Genomic DNA, 21,915 nt, shown 5'->3' on the forward strand with positions numbered 1-21,915 from the left:
ATGCTCTGTAAGATGCAACTATATACTTCACAATAAGCAAGTTAGTAGCGTGTTCTGCGTGTTTCCCTTCTTTTCGTGTTTATTTCTTTTACTGTTGAAGACAGCATATTTCAGGAATTGCACGTTTCTTGAATAGCACAACCACATTATACCGAGTGTGCAAACAACATCATTTGATCTTCATTCTAACTTACATATAAGGTTTTAAAAAAGCAGAGAACAACAATTTTTCATGTAATCTATCGACATACATCGCTATAACATCGTAAACTAAGAATGAAAATGACTCCTTGTCATGCCTTTCTTCAGACACTCTGGTCTGTCAGAGTTACATCCCTTCGTTTCGCTCTTCTCGATAATATCTTACAGTTTAATATGGGAAATCTTCCATGGCACTTGAGTGAGCCTGGTGAGTCTTGCTGACGCCTCGAGATCCTTCGTGCCCCAATCGCTGAGGTCTATCATCGTTCAAGAAGTCACAGCAAACTTTCGTGATTTAATCATAACGATTCATCGGCTTTCATCGTGAATCTCGAAGTTCGCCGATCATTGCGATGATTCGCATTTTTTCTGAATTGCTGTGAGGAGGACTGTATGGTAAGGAAGAAAGGTGGCAAAAGGGAAGCAGATCGGTACCAAGCTGCAAAAAAACAATGATCATATATATATATATATATCTTGTATATTTTTAAGCATGTCTATCCCTGCGATGATAGTGCAATGGCAATGCCTACAGATACTATTATTAAACAGTGACTGTCAGACCATAGGAGGATCCATGAACTTCACGCTGACATTCATTTGGTATTACAAAGAGTTTCCCATATCAAACTATTAAGGTAAATGTGGATATGTGTTCTTTCTGGCCAGCTTCCTTCACAGTTTACAATTGTCACGCAGACGGTTAGATGACAATCAGGCAGAAGTTTAACATAAATAACCCACAAAAATCAAAGTGGACATGATTTGTCTGACGAAATATATGAGTATGCGAGAAAATAAGACTGACCTAGATTGTACACTTGCGTAATACTTCCTCAGCTATCTAATGCATGCTGATGACAACTTCCTTATTTCACATTAAAACGGAAATATTGTTTTGTGTAAAGGCTGCGTTCAGTTGTGCTTGAATAAATATGTACTCCCAGTTTTGAATTTAATGTTTTTACAACCGTTTCCTCTTTCTGTATAAACATCGGCGCAAAACTAAGAAATGTAACAGTTTAACTCCATAACGAATGTGTGTATGTACAGAATATATCCATACGTGATTTTCAGGAAAATAGAAAGCTGTTTATCTTTCAGATATATGCTTTTTTAAAATAGGAACACTACCTTATGTATATGCACTGCATATTGTAAGAGGCACCTAATTGATAATATCTGAATTTTGGCCTTGGCATCAAATAGGTAATGATTAAGTAGTAGCGTCCTGAAAAGATAGTGTTTATTCCCTGTTGAAAGCTGAGCATTAAATGTAATCGCAGCAAATGGCTAACACAAGGTGACCGGATGGAACCTGTACTTTTTCCCATCCGATCGAGAAATCGAATCCAAATCACTTGTTTCTATAAGAAACAGAATGAAAGAAAACATCCTTTTTACTCAAAATTAAAACGAGGGTTAAAAATCCGACTCACGTTACGTTGTTGTAAACGCCGGCATTATCATTTGAATCACTTGAAGGAAAGCGGTGAGAAGTCAACTCATTGTTTACTTTCGAACCTCTACTCCACCTCTGAAAAATCAGTATCTATCTCCAGAGACAACATAGGCCGGACATTCCCACCGGCGATTGACTGACCACGGTTCACTAGGGCATTAGTGTCCTTAGGGTTACAGGCAAGCGTTCTTACAACTATCGACAACTTATTTGAACATATACATGACTCAACCATCCGGCAACACTTCTTCAGTTTTAACAACATACGTTATTGTCGTCATTATTATTATTATTATTATTATTATTACTGTCTTAACGGCTCATCAACACATAAACGGTCATTAGGGCCATCAACCGGTTAAACACACCGCGATCCAAAAAGGAAAAAAAACATATATAATGGGCGTCTGTACACTTAGGCTGGTCATGTGTGGTTCTTTATAAATAAATCACTTTGAAACGAGGCTATACTGTATCTTCATGTATTCAGCCTATAGATTTATTACTGAATTAGGAAATATACCTAGTTGTACTCCGATATATACAGGTGATAGCATTGCACTTATGTACGCCATGTATTTTCAAAGCGAAAATCTTTCTCGATTTCTCGGAAACTGATAGCATGACGGAAGGGCTAGAAATCCATAAGAAAAATGTAAAATACCTCAGTGAGTAGGCTTAAGTGGTCTTGTAAAAAGCATTGACAACTTGAGTATATATGAAATATTTTATGAGACTGAAAATCGTGGATTGAATTGTAAGCTTGATAGGCAAATTGAATCCCACCTAGTAGACACTTCTGGGGCTTTGTTAGTTCCGAAGGTTTGCCTACATACCACATTTTAATTCATTCGAGTAGTGGCACGCTTCAGAATATACACATGTTCTTGACGTTCTTCTAAAACTATCATAAACAAAAAAAAATCAGAAGTTTACTATATTATGAGGCTAGTGGACTGATCCATCTATCATTATTTCAAAATCTCACTCATTATTGATTTTTATTATGTGTGACTAAATAATATATAAGATCGTGGTGCACTGACGTTTTCTAAATCTTTTTTCCCTGCATAGCTGCTTTTCCATGACACACTTCCTTATTTCTGTTTTTGTTTCTGTGCCATTGTTTATAAAGAAAGAGGAAAAGGCTAAAACATTCAATCCAAAACTGAAAGTACATATTTACTCAAGCACATCTCAATTTAGCCTTGACACAAAACACTATTTCCGTTTTAATGTTTAACCAGGAAGTTGCCTTCATTATGCGGTACGTAGCTGTAGTAGTAATAGATGGTGAAATGTAGTATTACAACATTGATAGTTACGTTACGTACGTTCTAGGTAAGTCTTTGATTATTTTATCACATACATGCACAATTGGTTAAAATATCTCAATACCGTCTATGTGACAGCTAGAAAATATTGAAGAGACTGGCCAGAAAGAATGCATATTCTCATTTATTTTATAAGTCCCTTGTGGGAATTTCTTTAGCATCATCTTTTGGGTTGATAAGTATATAGTCATACCAAAGTCTCATACATACCGTTTTCGAATAAGAGTCAAAATTAAATGTCTTTATCAAATTTCTGGAAATGGTTGTCTAGTGCAAATCGATTAATAGTGTTATCAGTATCAAAACTCAAGAGGATACATATATGATCATCCCTCCGTCTAATGACATTAGCCTAATAGTTCTAATTGATATGATTTTATCTACAAGTGTATGTATGTTTGACAAACAGGTTTGAAGTTGGGCATATCTAGATACACATCGTCATTTATTTTAGTAGTTCATTTTGGGAATGTCTTCGTTATAACAAAATGATACTAATTTGAAGTACATCTAGCACGCATGTTAAATACTATATTGACTGTGTATAAAAAAGTACTGCCTTCAAACATGTAGGTATTAAGTGCTCTCCAAAAAATCATTCAACCTGCTAATGATAGTCTCCCCTATACTCCAATAAGTGATGAACTTATAATCATATATTGGAGAGTGTTTTCATCATCTTTCTAGTTGGCCTAAAAAATCTAAGGATATCAATATTTGAAGCAGAAATATACCGCTTCATTTTCAAAAAACTTCAATTAAAAAGTGTGGGATAAATGTTCCTACCATTCTCATTTCGAGATCACAGGCGTTAGGCGAAGACTAACACATGTATACGTGTGTAAACAATTTGCTGGCATATGCAAATGTAGCGTAGAGATATCACTCGGAGGATGCAGAGAATTACATCATTAGGCAATGTTTTATAGGACAAGTAGGAAGTAGAGATCTAGTTATTGTCTACTCTAAGCCGGAGAGTTTTATAAATTTATATTAGTGTTAAACTGTTTGGGATTTCATTTCTTTAAACAAGGTAAGTGTTCATTTACTCGTAACGATTATAGGCCCTAATGATCAGGTTGAGACCTGCATAATCTGATTTGGGGGTAATCCTTTATCACTGAGTTTTTGTACAAGTTACTTCCTGGCACTATGGTTTGTTATTATTGTTACTCCCAGACTTGTTCATCAGACCCGGTTATATAAAAAAAAAAAACAGGCATAAATCTAAACTCTGAATATAAACTGAATAAATAACAAGCAATTTAATCAAGGCCAATATATGTACCATTCCGACATCCGAGATAATTAAAGAAACTTATTACTTTGGGCTGGAATTATGCTCAAAAATGAATTTTGACATCAATCGACTAAAATTATGAAAAGGCTACAATGTTAGGCCTAGGTGTAAGCGAGTGCAACATTACAAATGTATTATACTACAATGTATCAATGACGTAAGCTGACGTTAAAGGGGCGGAGTATAAGCATTTGTAAACATACAGGCTACCACTGACAAGCCGGTATCACGTCGAAACGATACCTGGCTTCTTTAACAGTCTTTCCCGAATTAAGCTCTATTGGGAAACGATCAAACCCAACATTATTATCTGTTTTTGAAATTGTCCGGATTACACCCTTTTCCCCATCAGATAGCCTTATTTTATCACCTACTTTCACCTCAAGCGTATCCAGTTCAGCCATGTTGACAGCAGACGATATTAAACAAATCGCACGTGGAATAAATCACGGGAGTGAAAAAAGTAGTATTCCTCTTAGATAATGTAATACCATATGGTTTTAGTGACAAAAATCAACTACTGCCTGATTTTTCGTACCCTAAGACATTTGTCGGAAGGTGTAATAGATAGATTGATTGAAAAACCTTTTTATATTATATTTTGTAGGATTTCTTCTCCTAAACAAATGAGATTTCGTTACATAATGACATTGTATAAATGTAGCCATGACTCATTTAAGCATTGAGCTATGGCAGATGAGGGTAAACAGTTGATACGAATACAATAAAGATGACAAGCAGATAGAATGTTATCAGTTACATGTAGGCGTCAGACATTATCTTATCGCATGTACTCAATATGTTTTTCATATGCTGTTTTTAGTGTTTAGTTGTTTATTGTCGTGTACGAGTATTTTATGGTATGTATGGAAGTACGGCGTCAGCGGAAGTACGGGTGCACGTGCGGAATGTTGTTTTTAATTTCAACAAAATTTTATTAACATTCCATATGTTAAACGGATTGGACAACAGGCTGAGCCTATATCAGTCCTTTCCAGAATTAATACATAAATACATTACATTTATCTGCAAGCAAATCCAGTGAATAAAATATTGTATATATTAAATTAGGATATAACAGGTAAAGGGAGGTAACTCCAATTTATTGTGGCACGTGAAGTAGTTCATCATGTCAGATTATTTCTCATAGGATTATAAATAAGTTGAAATAATACAGATTTACTGATAATTTACCATGCAAGAATCCAGGGATTCAGGTCATAAAGTCCATGTGCATAAACACTTCGACCATCCACCCAAGGATATGCATAATAACTTATCAACAATTCTGCATTTACTATGTTGATAGGTAAGATCATGGTTAAGTTTGAGAGGTTTATAAAATAGTATTTCAGTTTTTTTCATCTATATTGGAGTTGGTCCTCTTAACATAGTTAAGTATATAATAAGTTAACAAATTAGTTACTGCTACATAAGTATAAATAGTAATCATCAATTTAAAGAATACATTCAAAAAATACTTTCAAAATGCTCATCAATTTCAGTCAGAAATGCTATTAAAACGCTTGATATTGCTGATTTACATAATCAGGTATTATAACACTACACTTGCGTAATACTTCCTCAGCTATCTAATGCATGCTGATGACAACTTCCTTATTTCACATTAAAACGGAAATATTGTTTTGTGTAAAGGCTGCGTTCAGTTGTGCTTGAATAAATATGTACTCCCAGTTTTGAATTTAATGTTTTTACAACCGTTTCCTCTTTCTGTATAAACATCGGCGCAAAACTAAGAAATGTAACAGTTTAACTCCATAACGAATGTGTGTATGTACAGAATATATCCATACGTGATTTTCAGGAAAATAGAAAGCTGTTTATCTTTCAGATATATGCTTTTTTTTTAAAAATAGGAACACTACCTTATGTATATGCACTGCATATTGTAAGAGGCACCTAATTGATAATATCTGAATTTTGGCCTTGGCATCAAATAGGTAATGATTAAGTAGTAGCGTCCTGAAAAGATAGTGTTTATTCCCTGTTGAAAGCTGAGCATTAAATGTAATCGCAGACCTGTACTTTTTCCCATCCGATCGAGAAATCGAATCCAAATCACTTGTTTCTTTAAGAAACAGAATGAAACAAAACATCCTTTTTACTCAAAATTAAAACGAGGGTTAAAAATCCGACTCACGTTACGTTGTTGTAAACGCCGGCATTATCATTTGAATCACTTGAAGGAAAGCGGTGAGAAGTCAACTTATTGTTTACTTTCGAACCTCTACTCCACCTCTGAAAAATCAGTATCTATCTCCAGAGACAACATAGGCCGGACATTCCTACCGGCGATTGACTGACCACGGTTCACTAGGGCATTAGTGTCCTTAGGGTTACAGGCAAGCGTTCTTACAACTATCGACAACTTATTTGAACATATACATGACTCAACCACCCGGCAACACTTCTTCAGTTTTAACAACATACGTTATTGTCGTCATTATTATTATTATTATTATCATTATTACTGTCTTAACGGCTCATCAACACATAAACGGTCATTAGGGCCATCAACCGGTTAAACACACCGCGATCCAAAAAGGAAAAAAAAAAACGTATATAATGGGCGTCTGTACACTTAGGCTGGTCATGTGTGGTTCTTTATAAATAAATCACTTTGAAACGAGGCTATACTGTATCTTCATGTATTCAGCCTATAGATTTATGACTGAATTAGGAAATGTACCTAGTTGTACTCCGATATATACAGGTGATAGCATTGCACTTATGTACGCCATGTATTTTCAAAGCGAAAATCTTTCTCGATTTCTTGGAAACTGATAGCATGACGGAAGGGCTAGAAATCCATAAGAAAAATGTAAAATACCTCAGTGAGTAGGCTTAAGTGGTCTTGTAAAAAGCATTGACAACTTGAGTATATATGAAATATTTTATGAGACTGAAAATCGTGGATTGAATTTTAAGCTTGATAGGCAAATTGAATCCCACCTAGTAGACACTTCTGGGGCTTTGTTAGTTCCGAAGGTTTGCCTACATACCACATTTTAATTCATTCGAGTAGTGGCACGCTTCAGAATATACACATGTTCTTGACGTTCTTCTAAAACTATCATAAACAAAAAAAAAATCAGAAGTTTACTATATTATGAGGCTAGTGGACTGATCCATCTATCATTATTTCAAAATCTCACTCATTATTGATTTTTATTATGTGTGACTAAATAATATATAAGATCGTGGTGCACTGACGTTTTTTAAATCTTTTTTCCCTGCATAGCTGCTTTTCCATGACACACTTCCTTATTTCTGTTTTTTTTTCTGTGCCAGTGTTTATAAAGAAAGAGGAAAAGGCTAAAACATTCAATCCAAAACTGAAAGTACATATTTACTCAAGCACATCTCAATTTAGCCTTGACACAAAACACTATTTCCGTTTTAATGTTTAACCAGGAAGTTGCCTTCATTATGCGGTACGTAGCTGTAGTAGTAATAGATGGTGAAATGTAGTATTACAACATTGATAGTTACGTTACGTACGTTCTAGGTAAGTCTTTGATTATTTTATCACATACATGTACAATTGGTTAAAATATCTCAATACCGTCTATGTGACAGCTAGAAAATATTGAAGAGACTGGCCAGAAAGAATGCATATCCTCATTTATTTTATAAGTCCCTTGTGGGAATTTCTTTAGCATCATCTTTTGGGTTGATAAGTATATAGTCATACCAAAGTCTCATACATACCGTTTTCGAATAAGAGTCAAAATTAAATGTCTTTATCAAATTTCTGGAAATGGTTGTCTAGTGCAAATCGATTAATAGTGTTATCAGTATCAAAACTCAAGGGGATACATATATGATCATCCCTCCGTCTAATGACATTAGCCTAATAGTTCTAATTGATATGATTTTATCTACAAGTGAATGTATGTTTGACAAACAGGTTTGAAGTTTGGCATATCTAGATACACATCGTCATTTATTTTAGTAGTTCATTTTGGGAATGTCTTCGTTATAACAAAATGATACTAATTTGAAGTACATCTAGCACGCATGTTAAATACTATATTGACTGTGTATAAAAAAGTACTGCCTTCAAACATGTAGGTATTAAGTGCTCTCCAAAAAATCATTCAACCTGCTAATGATAGTCTCCCCTATACTCCAATAAGTGATGAACTTATAATCATATATTGGAGAGTGTTTTCATCATCTCTCTAGTTGGCCTAAAAAATCTAAGGATATCAATATTTGAAGCAGAAATATACCGCTTCATTTTCAAAAAACTTCAATTAAAAAGTGTGGGATAAATGTTCCTACCATTCTCATTTCGAGATCACAGGCGTTAGGCGAAGACTAACACATGTATACGTGTGTAAACAATTTGCTGGCATATGCAAATGTAGCGTAGAGATATCACTCGGAGGATGCAGAGAATTACATCATTAGGCAATGTTTTATAGGACAAGTAGGAAGTAGAGATCTAGTTATTGTCTACTCTAAGCCGGAGAGTTTTATAAATTTATATTAGTGTTAAACTGTTTGGGATTTCATTTCTTTAAACAAGGTAAGTGTTCATTTACTCGTAACGATTATAGGCCCTAATGATCAGGTTGAGACCTGCATAATCTGATTTGGGGGTAATCCTTTGTCACTGAGTTTTTGTACAAGTTACTTCCTGGCACTTTGGTTTGTTATTATTGTTACTCCCAGACTTGTTCATCAGACCCGGTTATATAAAAAAACAGGCATAAATCTAAACTCTGAATATAAACTGAATAAATAACAAGCAATTTAATCAAGGCCAATATATGTACCATTCCGACATCCGAGATAATTAAAGAAACTTATTACTTTGGGCTGGAATTATGCTCAAAAATGAATTTTGACATCAATCGACTAAAATTATGAAAAGGCTACAATGTTAGGCCTAGGTGTAAGCGAGTGCAACATTACAAATGTATTATACTACAATGTATCAATGACGTAAGCTGACGTTAAAGGGGCGGAGTATAAGCATTTGTAAACATACAGGCTACCACTGACAAGCCGGTATCACGTCGAAACGATACCTGGCTTCTTTAACAGTCTTTCCCGAATTAAGCTCTATTGGGAAACGATCAAACCCAACATTATTATCTGTTTTTGAAATTGTCCGGATTACACCCTTTTCCCCATCAGATAGCCTTATTTTATCACCTACTTTCACCTCAAGCGTATCCGGTTCAGCCATGTTGACAGCAGACGATATTAAACAAATCGCACGTGGAATAAATCACGGGAGTGAAAAAAGTAGTTCGGGTCAAAGTTCACCAATCATGTATCCGGAAGGCCATATACCACTAGTGGAATATCACTTATATTTATCCAACACCCGCCATATTTACACAATGCGAGTGGAATAAATTAAAGTAGAATGTTAGAAATATGAATAAAAAATGCTCTTTTTGTATTCCTCTTAGATAATGTAATACCATATGGTTTTAGTGACAAAAATCAACTATTGCCTGATTTTTCGTACCCTAAGACATTTGTCGGAAGGTGTAATAGATAGATTGATTGAAAAACCTTTTTATATTATATTTTGTAGGATTTCTTCTCCTAAACAAATGAGATTTCGTTACATAATGACATTGTATAAATGTAGCCATGACTCATTTAAGCATTGAGCTATGGCAGATGAGGGTAAACAGTTGATACGAATACAATAAAGATGACAAGCAGATAGAATGTTATCAGTTACATGTAGGCGTCAGACATTATCTTATCGCATGTACTCAATATGTTTTTCATATGCTGTTTTTAGTGTTTAGTTGTTTATTGTCGTGTACGAGTATTTTATGGTATGTATGGAAGTACGGCGTCAGCGGAAGTACGGGTGCACGTGCGGAATGTTGTTTTTAATTTCAACAAAATTTTATTAACATTCCATATGTTAAACGGATTGGACAACAGGCTGAGCCTATATCAGTCCTTTCCAGAATTAATACATAAATACATTACATTTATCTGCAAGCAAATCCAGTGAATAAAATATTGTATATATTAAATTAGGATATAACAGGTAAAGGGAGGTAACTCCAATTTATTGTGGCACGTGAAGTAGTTCATCATGTCAGATTATTTCTCATAGGATTATAAATAAGTTGAAATAATACAGATTTACTGATAATTTACCATGCAAGAATCCAGGGATTCAGGTCATAAAGTCCATGTGCATAAACACTTCGACCATCCACCCAAGGATATGCATAATAACTTATCAACAATTCTGCATTTACTATGTTGATAGGTAAGATCATGGTTAAGTTTGAGAGGTTTATAAAATAGTATTTCAGTTTTTTTCATCTATATTGGAGTTGGTCCTCTTAACATAGTTAAGTATATAATAAGTTAACAAATTAGTTTCTGCTACATAAGTATAAGTAGTAATCATCAATTTAAAGAATACATTAAAAAAAAATACTTTCAAAATGCTCATCAATTTCAGTCAGAAATGCTATTAAAACGCTTGATATTGCTGATTTACATAATCAGGTATTATTTCAGTGATCAGTAGATAAAGATTAAATGGAGAAATTATACATTAAATATATTAGTAAGATGGAAATACTCAAATACTATATGAAGTAAGGCTAAATTGATGTCAGCATTTCATACCTTACAACCATTCAAAAGAGTTTCAATGTTTAAGTGGTCATGATCTAGGTGTATGTCTATTTCAGCTATATTTTGAATTAACCGGTTTCTAAAGTCAGTGTATAATGGGCATTCAAGTAGGTAGTGCTGAGCATTTTCAGTTTAATGGCTACATATACATGTTGAAGTGTCAAGCAAATGGTAATTCAATGAATCAGAGTTTAAGTTACTAGCATTGTTTCTAAGCTGGCATAATAACATATTATATTTTCTAGGTCCTGCGTATTTAAAAGTTTTGATGGCACCTGTTTGATTATTTACATTGGGCTTTATAACTTTCTTAAATTTCTGTATTGAATTAATGTTTACTAAGTCAGGTTGGAGCATATTAAAATCACTTAGAGTTGATGGGAAATAACTATTTCTGTAACTTTCTGTTCTACAAACAGGAGGATTGAATAAACAAGTATTTCTTAGAGGATATCTTACATTCTCATTAGTATAAACAAAAGGTTCAAAAATGTTACGTAAGTAGCTTGGAATTTCATTTCCCAGAATTTTATAAATAAGAAGAAGTTTATGTTGGCTTCGCCTATTACTAAGAGTTTAAATTCCAGTTTCTGCAAAGAGTTTATAATGAGATGTTTCCCTTCTTAACCCAGTTATTATCCTAAGTGCTTCTAACTGAACTGATTCTGATAAGTTTTTTTTCTGATTTGTACAATTATCCCAGATGACATCCCCATACTCTAAAATTGGTCTAATAAAGGAAGTGTATATAGTTGTTAGGCTTTTCCTGTCTACTTTGTGTTTAAGCATTCTCAAAATATTTATTCTCTTGTAGGCTTTATTGTATATATTAGTGATATGGTGAGACCATTTACCATCACTACTAAAAGTTAAACCTGAATTTTTATGAATCTTGACAGAGCTGACTGAATCACCTGCAAACAGTATATCAGGATTAATTTGTTCCCTTTTTCTTGAGAAAAGTGAAGATTCTGTTTTCTGAGGATTAAACTTGATATCCCATCTGTTAGCCCATATATCTAGATTGCTTAAGTCATAGGTTAATTTCTGTGCAATTCACCAGAATTATTTTCAATCACTTCAAAAATTGATGTATCATCAGCAAACAGCTTAAACTTGCTTGTGATGCAGTCAGTTATGTCATTAATATAAACCAAAAATAAGAATGGACCGAGAACTGAGCCTTGAGGGACACCAGCTTTAACATGTTTAAATGTTGAATGAAAACCCTCAGTTAGTACCCTTTGCTTCCTATCAGACAAATACGTAGTTTTTAAACCAATTCAAAACATTACCACTTATACCATATGATTCTAAATTAAAAATCAGGCCTTCATGCCAAACTCTATCAAACGCTTTGCTAACATCACAAAATACAAATCTAATTTCATTATTCTTATCCAAATTACTTATAATAGTTTCATATATTTCCAATAATTGATTTACAGTAGAGTCTTTTGGTAAAAAGCCTGATTGATGCTTAGTAATTACTTCACAATCTTTTAGGTAATTAAACATATATTTAAAAACTACTTTTTCAATAATTTTACTAAAAACAAGATGTGATAGATATGGGCCTATAATTAGATACATCATTTTCAGAGCCTTTCCCTTTATAAATAGCATTAACATCAGCTGATTTCCAAGATGCTGGTATAGTACTTGTTTCAAAAGTTTTATTACATAGAAGAGTAAGAGGGCGTACTTATGAGGGGGTTAATCTTTTTATTATTTTAGGTATCATATTGTCAGGACCAGGAGGTTTTCTGTCATTAAGTAAGAGAAATTGATCTTTGATGTCCTGCTCAGAAATGGTAATATTTTCTAGTTTAAAAGGGAAGTTACTATCAGGTTGAGGTAGAGGATCCAGATTTTCAGATATTGTTGAAATCGAAATGAAATAATTATTTAGACACTCAGCCTTATCAAATGGATGATGGACATACTGATCATTTACATATAGAGATGGTAAAGAGGTAGAAACATTATTAGAGTTCATTATTGACTTAGCAATTTTCCACCACTTGTTAGCAGAAATAGAATTGTCTTGGAGAGATTCATCTTATTTGATAAAATATGTTTTTTTTTTGGCTTCCCTAACAAGATCCACTACCTCATTTCTATAAATATCCCAGTCTGTAGCAAAATTACTAGATTTAGCTTTTGCATGTATTCTATTTCTCTGTCTAATTTTGAGTTTGATATTATTTCTCATCCAGGGTTTATCATTGGGTCGGACCGTTCTAAGTTTACATGGTACACATAATTTTGTTTGTTTGATAATGGTTTCTGTTAAAATACTATTAAATTCCTCACAATTATGATTTTCTATCAGTTATTCCCAATCAACACTATCAATCGCTCTATTCATCTTACCAAATCTGCTCTATCATAAACTAGTATTTTCTTCATATATGATTTCTTTTTGAATACAGAATTTCAACAAGAGAAGTTAACAATACAATGGTCACTGCATATTGGAGTATTCACCGAAGTATTTCTAATTAAACTTATGTTGTTAGTGAACAATATATCAATAGCAGTAGCAGTTGTCTCAGTAATCCGTGTTGGTTCATTAATTAAACTTACAAAATTATACTTTACTAAGAGTCTACTTAAGTGGTGATTCTCAGGTATATTTAGCATATTTACATTAATATCACCTGTAATTATAATATCAAGACCTGTATTACAAGTATATTTTAGAATGTGGTCTAACTTATCCCAATAATCTACAGTAGATTCTGGCCTATAGATACAACCTTACAATACTCTTTTGTTATTAGAAGAAATTTCAATCCAAATCATTTCTACATCATTGCTTTCAAGATCTAACCTTCTCTTACTATGTATAGTATTTTTACAGTAAATAATGACTCCTCCTCCTGGTCCTGTACTTCTATCAAGTCTATGTATATCGTGGGAGAATGAATTAAGTGTGATCTCTGAATCAAGAATATTAGGGGTAAGATGTGTTTCTGTTAGGCATAATATATCACTATCATGTAATTCAGCCTCAATAATATCAAGTTTATTTCTAAGAGATCTGACATTGAGGTGAGATATTACAATGTCAAGATTAGGACCTGGATTAAGTTGTATATCATTACAAAGAAGCAGTACTAGTTTATGAATATAAGAGTGATATGTAGTGTTGTTTATAGATTCAATGCAATAAAATTCTCCAATATACTGGTGGATTGACAATTTATGGGACACATCAGGATCAACAGACAGATAATGTAAACACAGCAGCAGGGTATACAGCGATAACATGGCAATGGCGACTGGACACCGGATGAGCATTTTCGGATACATACATTAGGAAGACAAATTGGATAAGGTTGCATATATAAATATAGCTTAAATAAGATTCCGTAAGACATTAACCGGCTCATAGTCGGAGTAAACACATGGGGTCAAATTTACAGCTATATCATGGTTCTCACATGGGCGATGATCTATTAATAGAATTAAGCGTATTCAAGACCTTAACTTGGATTGCGTTCTTTTAGCATACATAGCTAGTTATATTAGTTCAAGGTGGCACTAAGGCCTACATTATATGTGCAAGTGTATATAAGTCAGTAAGTAGTGTACCAAACTGGATTTGAATTAGGGATTCATTAGATTTTATGCTAGAATTATTTCTATGCAATAATAAGAACTAGAATTGAAAGAAGTAAATGGAATTGGAGAAGTGGAATAAGTCAAACTTTACCAAAAGCAGTGGGCATATAGACACAACCATATAAATGAAGGAAGATATCAACGTCAAACTGTACTAAACAACACATGGTCAGGGAGCTGTAGGTAAGTGATTATAACTTATTCATTATTACCACATTTTGAAAATCATAATTTCATGGCCAAGTATTCTAGATTAAAATATATTAAATATAAAATTAAAACTTAAAAATAGCAAGCAGCAGCTATAAGCCTGCATACAATACAACATGTACAGTTTTGTTTACATTATGCTGCAATATTGCATGACACTATACATATGTACATGTACATGTGTATCAGAGTAGAGTGAAACAATATATGATTAATTAATACACATACAACAGTAGATTTTTACATGTATACTATGTACATGTATACAATATATATTTGTAGAGTGACATCAAACACATGAGTGTTCAAGGTACAAATAAATATGCATCTAAGGATACAATGTAATAGTATGGTCCATTTGTAGATATTGGCTAGCTAAGAATAAGATATATTTCATGATTAAGCATTTATTTCAGCTGGCACATAAACAAAGTTTGTCAAAATTTATTACATCATTACATGATAGATATATTCATGGCAGCTGTAAAATTAATTCAGCTCGCAAATAAACATGCGTGGTTAATCATATATAAACAATTGTAACTTAAATAGAATTGCATAAGTTATAAGTTTCAGTCAGTTCAATAGCTATACCGTCAATAGGATAGTTATGTATATATTTGTTGGTGGTTTTCTAATTGAAGCAATAGCTCATGCAACATATACATATGTACACACACATATAAATACTACAGTGTATATATACATATACATATATATAAATTGTATTTCCAAACATGATTTGATTTATGCATATATATATAAATGCTAGAATGTATATTAGTTTAAAGTATAATCATAAATAATTGACACACATGTACGTAATGCTTGCCACTAAATCATCAAATGACACTGCATATGGTCCTTTAAAGAAAAACATACTTTGCAAGTACATGTACACGCTTATATATTATAAACATTTCTTTTATATCAGAAATAAAGGTTGATTAATTAATTAATTTACAGATTCCAGTCAATGTAATGACACATAAATAAGCTAAATGCTAGGTACATGTACCTTTGTATATCTGTTAGTGATTACAGTACACTGTAGTTATAGTTCATTCATAAAATTGATATACTACAATACTCTAATAAAAATAAAGTAAACTATATAGAGCAAAAAAGAGTCAAACAATTAACTATATTTATTAACTAAATTATGGTATTTACATAAACACTTGCATATAATTATATATACAATGTATTTATATTACAGACTGACACACGGGCCTACATGTACATGTAGCTAATGTATACTGGCACTGGATCCACGGCCCTGAGCTAGCGTTCTAGGTCCTTGTCCCTTGGGAGGAGGGTCAGGGTAGGAAGATAACTCATTTAGTCTGGTAACTTGATGCTTGTCACCGGTGAGGTTCCGTATCACTATCCTGCCATCCTGAGTCCATGAAATGTGGCCCTCCTTCTTGAGGAAGCGGGCTTTGGAGAATAGTGTGGACCTGAACTTAGTAAGCGCTTCGTTGACGAAGAGTTTATTAGACGGATGCTGGGATGAAGTAGGGGATGCTGAGTGGTCACTTTTCTTAGAGAAAAAAGAGAATCTTGCATCGTACACACTGGCTCTGGTTATATAAGAAATAAAGCGAACTATGATGTCTCTGGGATAGGACTTATTGATGGGGCCGACACGATGGGTCCTGCTAATGTCGGACTCGGTAACCATGACACCTAGTGTATCATTACATGCATCAAGAATAAGCTTGTCCGTGTTCTCATGTTCTGACTCCGGAATACCCATGAACTTCAAGCAATTACGACGGGAATATTGTTCCATGTCGTCAATACCATGCTCCAAAGACTTAATCTGATCATTGAGGGCAGTAATACCTAAGCTGGACAGGAGCGTGTCCTTGAATAAGGAGTTAGACATGAGTTGAGAAACAACTTCTCGGACCACACCAGGGTCCCTGAGATCACTAATGGCTTGGACACTCTTCTTGACTTTATTAGACAGTTCAACAGCCATGATGAGTAGCAACAGCAGATCTAGAGCAAGCGAAAGCTGACAACAAAGGAAAATGGCGGGAGTGGAGTGGTCAGTCGGGCGATACACACTGGTCAGATAGAGTGAATTAATTCATATTATGAGGAAAACAGAATGTCATATTCATACTAAAATGTTACACAGTTACTTATCTTCATCTGGTGTTTCTGTTTACATCATAATCGGCGAAAAAACCATGATATCGATGAAAAAATGACCACTGGTCAGTGAGGTACGTGTTTACATTTCAACACCGGAAATGACATTTTTCAATGTTGCGGAATGTTGTTTTCATCTACGTGACTACAGGTAGGGTATGCCTAGAGTAATGGCTGTTTTGTGAACGCCTGTGGTCGATTGTCGGTTATTAAAATGGAAACAGGCTCGGAAATCAGACCGGGGTAAGTTATTAATGTTTTAGTCTTCTGGTTGCTTCTATAATTTCTTACTTTGGATGTCTTTTTCCGGGTAAATGTCTTTTAGCATTTGTTTTAACGTGCGGTCCAATCAGGCGTAACCATTGTTTACATCGATATTTGTGTTGTTTAAATGTAGGTTATAAATGATTATGTGGTTATTGCTATGTTATGGTGTTAGTTATAGTGTGTATAGAGTTCCTATGTTGAAATATAAATTATCATTTGAAGTTGCGATAAAGTACAGGTAAATTAGTTTGGTGAATTTCACCTGTTTAAAAATGTACGGAAGCCCTTACGGGACATAGCTTAGCTATTGTGTACATGGATGTTAGTGTTAGGAATGGAACGACACGGGTTTATGTTAGTATTTTGTACATCTAATTATTAATATTTGGGCATATATTAGTAGTTAATTTGGGTATTTATTCTATAACTATCAGAGTTAGGATATTAATGTATATTAATTGTTGTTTGCCATTGTTGTAAGGTGAGAACTTATCATGTTTGTTGTGTGTGTTTGTTTAAGCTCTCCATGACGGGATTTAGTCCCTGAGCCAATAGGACTCTGCTACACGACGGCTTCGGCGTCAGGACTCGTCCAAGATAGAGTCAGCCTCAGGAAGTTCCGTTGGTGTGCCAGGCGAGTCAGCGTGCTAAGGGAAAGAGCGGGCGGTATCACTACGCCTACATGTGGTCGACGTCTGGTGTTATGGACGTACTGGTGAGATAGCCAGCCACTGCGGAGCTGCGCCAGATTATTTGTGCTAGCATCTATTTTTCTATACTGTACCTCCGGGAAAGTATTTTGTGTTGATATTGCTGTGCCGGACATTCTTGCGGAGCGCTTGTCCGTGTGCCTGGATTGCGGTTCAGATTATGACCTTAGTGATGTTTGTCGTGAGGGAAACTTGTGACTGTCGTGGATAACGAACTATGAACTTTGAACTTTCGTGTTGGAGTGAGTGTGAATGTGTCTTAGTGTGAAATTTATATGTATCTGTATATAATATATGTAGTAAATAGTTTCATGTAAAACCGTTTGTTGTCTTCATTTCAAAAACACCCTACTCGATCGCTTGTCCTACGTTACAGTGACATAATGCAGTGTACCTCTTAGATGGACAAATATTCACGTCAACAAGAAACACACGGTCAATGAATGTGTGTGCACACACAAACGGGCATAACTATATGTAGTTATGAAATGGTATGATATGCCCGGGTAACGTATTTCATGCTTTCTTCTATATTAGAAATCTTATATCTTTTTAACATGATTTAAGAACACATAGCGCTACTACAGTTATTATCATTACAGTCTTAACGGCTATTATAGTACATCCATTTATATAAATGCATACTGATTTGGAAACAGTATATCATTGAAATAATAAAAATATTACTTTTACTTTACAGAAACAAATGCTTCGAGCGGTAGTGTTCGAGAACTTCGTTTGCTTTCGAGATCGACAGATAATACAATTTCAGGATGGACCTAACTTCCTTGTTGGGGCGAATGCAACAGGGAAAAGCTCCATTTTTGATCTTGTCAGACGATGTTTATCGAACAAAGCCAACACTTCAACATCGAGAGTAACAGACGAAAAGTTCCCTGCGTTTGCTCTTTGTAAATATTACATAAGAGAAAGACTATCAGATGAACTCCCCGAAGGAAGTTGGCTTTATTCTTATCTCTGCGTAAAACATTTGCCAGAGGACGAAACACAGATGGACAAACTAGTGTGCATTCCGAACACAGAAACATGTTATCTAGATTGCTATACAGTCCCTAAAGATCATTTCCTTGATACAAGAAATGTCGAATACTTTGATTTTTGTCGTAAAACAGTCGAAATATCAACCAAATTGGAAGAGTTGGAAAAGAACCACTCATCGTTCGACAGTTTTCATGAAATGATCCAAGAACTGAAACAGACTGATAGTTATCATTCGTTGACAAGTGACAAATTAAAATTGAATTGTGAAGATATACTACAGAAGATACATGATGTTGTTGTCCTTACGTTTTCGATACGTTCTCCTGGACCGATACAATGGAGTCATACTCAAAATATTGGCATAGGAAATGAGCATTACGAAACAGCATCAAAGAAGGCGGAGATACTTCAAAAGCTGTTGGAATCTGATGACGTCGACCAGGATTTTTCAAAAAAAGTATTCGATACAATCGTTCAACCGTTGGAATACACCTTCAAAATGAATCCAGATTCTACCATCACAGTTAATGACGGCTCAAGAGATATACAATTTCTCAAAATACCAGAGGGAGTAATAGAAGCAAGACAATTTTCGTTGATGTTTGCTCACAAAAAATTTCAAACAATTATGTTTGAGGAACCAGATCGAGGCATGCATCCGTCAATGATTCAAAAGTTACGTGACCTGGTGATCCGAAAGAGTGGCAGTCAGAAAAAGGTGCTGGTGTTCGTTTCTCATCAGCCAGCAATGATAAACCGATGGGGAATGTCTCGAATGTACATATGCAGGAGGAAGCAAGACGCAAAACGCAACTGGAAACATTCTGTTTTTAAACTGAGTGAAAAAGTCGAAAACATTCATCAATTCGAGGACAAATTGAAAGAAATGTTGTACGCTACAGGTGTATTGTTTGTCGAAGGCAACACAGACAAATCCGTGATTGGGTCGGTATTTGATCACATCTTGGAGGCAGAGCATCCTGGGGGAGTAAACGATCTAAATGGCTTGCAGAAACTGATAGCTAGAATTCAAGTAATCTCTACCGACGGTACCACAACGTACAATACTTTGAAACACTTGGCAGAAAACCTCGGAATACCGTTTGTGTTTCTGTTTGACAAGGACGCCATGTTTAAGTGCATGGCAAACGTTAGACCACAGCACAACAAGGACTGGCGAAAATTAACACTGTTCTTTGTCAAAACTCTTCTTCAAAGAAGAAAAAAATACAAACATAAAGGGGAAAGGGGCGAAGATGAAAACGAAGAAATGAGAAAACGGATTCAAACGGTTTTGGACACTCTTACCATCAATACAAAAAGTGTAAGAAAAGCACTGAAGTTTAAAGATACAGACCTTGAACAGCCGTCATTTACCACGATAGCTTCATTCATTCAAGATGTAGTGCTGCCTTCAGAATTAATAGACACTCATCATGAGTTAAATAAACAAAAGGCAAAAGCTTTTGATTTGCCAGTAAGCAAATATAGTTGTACCACCAAAGACATCCTAGACTGGCTAAAAATAAACAAACAGATTTATCTGTGGGATTCTGGAAATATCGAGGATGTAATTTGTACAAGCATCTTGAAAAGCAAAGAAAATGAAGAGAAAAAAGAAAATCTCCTTAGAAGTATCTTTTTAGGAGGAAAATATACCGATGAAGGAAAATACTCAAAAGACCCTATAAAAGAGACTCTGAAACAAATGGATAGCGAAACTTCAGAAAGCATAGCGACATGTCTATTAAATAGTAAAGAAATGAATTCTTTTCTAGAATTCCTTTTAGAATTCGGGAAGGAAAGACTATGAACATTACTAGCTGACCATCATCGATGACGAAGAAGACTATATTGTAGGTTAAGCGACACTCAGATCAATATATTTATGACTACTGCATTGAACTTCTAACATTTCACTTTTTAAAAATTATGTTTTTGTATATACGATTGCAAGCTGTGTTGAGTTACCTATGCTATGTTGACAAGGCGTCACTCCTCTCGTCAGTCTCATGATACGTCAACGTACGTGAAGATATGACAATATTAGGATGTTAGTTTTACAATCTTAACAGCCCGTCAACACATTTAAGGTCATTAGGGCCATTAACTGGTGACACACAGCGATCCAAAAAGGAAATAACATCAAACAAATGGTAAGTATGTGTCAATAATACAGGCCAACATCTTTCAGATAACCTAGACTTTTATTAATCTCAACAGTTTTAAAACGGGTCTTTAGACTTGTAACGTCTCGACTAGACAGAAGGTCAATGCAGTCCAATAACAGCGAATGGTTCATCACATTCTATTTACCGAGGACTATCTCCGTCTTTAAACATATTTGAATGCGTAAGGTATGCATGGCCCATCCGAAGACGGGAAAGGAAAACTTCGTCACAATGGTTGTCTCTATAGCATGGTTACCATTCGCCGATGATAGGTCTTACGGAGTGCAATTTATTATTGGTATATTGAATCAATTCCTTCAGCCACTGACATGTTAAACTGTTTTTGATAAATGGTTAAAAATCGGTAAAATGAAGTTTAAACACAACAGGTGGTAGTGATGAAGCTTACTTTGCGGCATGATCTGCTTTATCATTGCCTGGTATTCTAATGTGCTCAGGAACTCAGCAAAAAGAAATACGAAAGTAAAGGCAAGTTCATGATATAGTATTAATGTATTATGAATGAAAATCTTTTAGATATTTCTATTGCTATAGAAATATATATTGTAGTATAGAAAGACAGTCTGAACAGTCTGAACAAATTACAGCTTTCATTAATTTATTTTTTTTAATATATTCAAGGACGAGGAAGATAGCTCGCGCTTCCGCCGAGAATATTGAGCTGTTGTTCGGTAGCCGGCATCCATACACTTCATCTGGTGAAACCATGGCCGCGGCAACATTTTCCTTATCTTTTAAACCATCAGTACATAAATGCAGGAATGTTTTATATTTTAACTGTAATTTC

At 34.6% G+C, this 21,915-nt stretch overlaps 1 protein-coding gene and 1 long non-coding RNA gene across 2 annotated transcripts; both read left to right on the top strand.

The window, feature by feature from the left end:
* The first annotated feature begins 563 nt into the window (after window positions 1–563).
* On the top strand, window positions 564–21,591 carry LOC132560767 (uncharacterized). The gene is made up of 2 exons (XM_060225444.1): window positions 564–597; window positions 18,635–21,591. The coding sequence occupies exons 1-2, from the start codon at window positions 595–597 to the stop codon at window positions 20,747–20,749; spliced, it is 2,118 nt and encodes a 705-aa protein (XP_060081427.1). The 5' UTR covers window positions 564–594; the 3' UTR covers window positions 20,750–21,591.
* Window positions 16,063–18,253, top strand: LOC132560766 (uncharacterized). The gene is made up of 2 exons (XR_009554672.1): window positions 16,063–17,200; window positions 17,745–18,253. It is a non-coding gene; the product is annotated as an uncharacterized LOC132560766 (long non-coding RNA).
* Window positions 21,592–21,915: the final 324 nt, after the last annotated feature.

The sequence above is a fragment of the Ylistrum balloti genome, unplaced genomic scaffold (genome assembly GCF_031769215.1).
Source record: "Ylistrum balloti isolate Yb309-2 unplaced genomic scaffold, AGI_CSIRO_Ybal_v1 Utg371110, whole genome shotgun sequence".
Taxonomy (NCBI): Eukaryota; Metazoa; Mollusca; class Bivalvia; order Pectinida; family Pectinidae; genus Ylistrum; species Ylistrum balloti.